General features: G+C 55.1%; 1 protein-coding gene across 1 annotated transcript in view; it reads left to right on the plus strand.

The window, feature by feature from the left end:
- Positions 1-1,975, plus strand: part of LOC104408990 (glutamate receptor ionotropic, kainate 5-like) — a gene marked incomplete at both ends in the record, with an annotated part of 5,225 nt that overhangs the window by 1,783 nt on the left and 1,467 nt on the right. Inside the window, 4 exons of the mRNA XM_010018750.1 lie at positions 351-464; positions 546-655; positions 991-1,164; positions 1,241-1,406. Of these exons, the coding sequence (XP_010017052.1) occupies positions 351-464; positions 546-655; positions 991-1,164; positions 1,241-1,406 (564 nt within the window). The remainder of the gene's footprint in view (positions 1-350; positions 465-545; positions 656-990; positions 1,165-1,240; positions 1,407-1,975) is intronic.

Here is a 1,975-nt window from a genome sequence, read left to right on the forward strand (position 1 = left end):
TGAATAGGATTTGGAAGGCATCTTATGGGGGTTTGGAGGTGTCTTTGAGCATCTAATAGGGGGTTTGGGGCATCTAATAGGGGTTTTGGGACACCTTGTGGGGGGTTGTGGCATCTAATAAGGGTTTGGAGGCTTCTTATGGGGGTTTGGAGGTGTTTTGGGGTATCTAATAGAGTTTTGGGGGCATCTAATAGGGGTTTTGGGACATCTTAGGGGCGCTTGTGGTTTGGAGGCATCTAATAAGGGTTTTGGTGTGTCTCAGGGCATCTTATGGGGCTTTTGCTGTCTCCTGGAGCATCTTATGGCACTTTGGACCCTTACATGTCCCCCTGTCGTGTCCTCCCCTGTAGAAAGCTGACCTGGCGGTGGCCGCCTTCACCATCACGGCCGAGCGGGAGAAGGTCATCGACTTCTCCAAGCCCTTCATGACGCTGGGGATCAGCATCCTGTACCGGGTGCACATGGTACGGGGTGGCCCTGGGGACCATGGGGTGGGGGGGGACACATTGGTGCCACCACGGGGGTCTCACGCCGTGTCCCCACAGGGCCGCAAGCCGGGGTATTTCTCCTTCCTAGACCCCTTCTCACCAGCAGTGTGGTTCTTCATGCTTCTCGCCTACCTGGCCGTGAGCTGTGTCCTCTTCTTGGCTGCAAGGTGAGGGGGACACACACCCCATCATGCACCCCAATGGGGACACCCCATAATAGCACCCAAAACCATTGGGACACCTCAAAATGCCGCCCAAAACCATTGAGGAACCCAAAGAAGCAACCCCAGGAGGACCCTGTTGGGTTAATGATGGGGTTTGGTGGTCCAGTGTCACCCTATTGGGTCAATGATGGGGTTTGGTGGTCCTGGAGCACCCTATTGAGTCAATGATGGGGTTTGATGGTTCTGGGCCACCCTTTGGTGTCTCCAGACCATGGAACAAGTTGGGACCTGATGGAGAAGGTCCCTTTTGATGCCGTGTCCTCCATGTCCCCCCCCAGGTTGAGCCCCTACGAGTGGTACAACCCCCACCCGTGCCTACGGGAGCGTCACAACCTCCTGGAGAACCAGTACACGTTGGGCAACAGCCTCTGGTTCCCCGTTGGGGGCTTCATGCAACAGGGCTCCGAGATCATGCCCCGCGCCCTGTCCACCCGCTGCGTCAGCGGCGTCTGGTGAGGCCCCACCACGGTGAGCACTTGATGGGGACACACACAAGGAACCCCCCCTCCATGAGCCTTGTTTCTGCAGGTGGGCCTTCACCCTCATCATCATCTCCTCCTACACGGCCAACCTGGCGGCCTTCCTCACGGTGCAGCGCATGGAGGTGCCCATTGAGTCGGCCGATGACTTGGCCGATCAGACCAACATTGAGTATGGCACCATCCATGCGGGGTCCACCATGACCTTCTTCCAGGTGGGGGTGTGGGCATTGAGGCAACGTGTCCAGCTCAACACAACCTGGATCAACTCATCTCAACCCAACCCATCTCATCCAACCCAACCTGGATCAACCCAATGCATCCAACTCAACCCAATGCATCCAGCTCAACCCAACCTGCATCAACCCATCTCATCCAACCCAACATGGATCAACCCATCTCAACCCAACATGGATCAACCCATCTCATCTGACCCAACATGGATCAACCCGTCTCATCTGAGCCAACATGGATCAACCCATCTCATCTGAGCCAACCTGGATCAACCCATCTCATCTGACCCAACATGGATCAACCCATCTCATCTGACCCAACATGGATAACCCATCTCAACCCAACATGGATCAACCCATCTCATCTGACCCAACATGGATAACCCATCTCAACCCAACATGGATCAACCCATCTCATCTGACCCAACATGGATAACCCATCTCAACCCAACATGGATCAACCCATCTCATCTGACCCAACATGGATAACCCATCTCAACCCAACATGGATCAACCCATCTCATCTGACCCACCATGGATCAACCCATCTC

Source organism: Nestor notabilis, unplaced genomic scaffold (genome assembly GCF_000696875.1).
Source record: "Nestor notabilis isolate BGI_N333 unplaced genomic scaffold, ASM69687v1 scaffold4760, whole genome shotgun sequence".
Taxonomy (NCBI): domain Eukaryota; kingdom Metazoa; phylum Chordata; class Aves; order Psittaciformes; family Psittacidae; genus Nestor; species Nestor notabilis.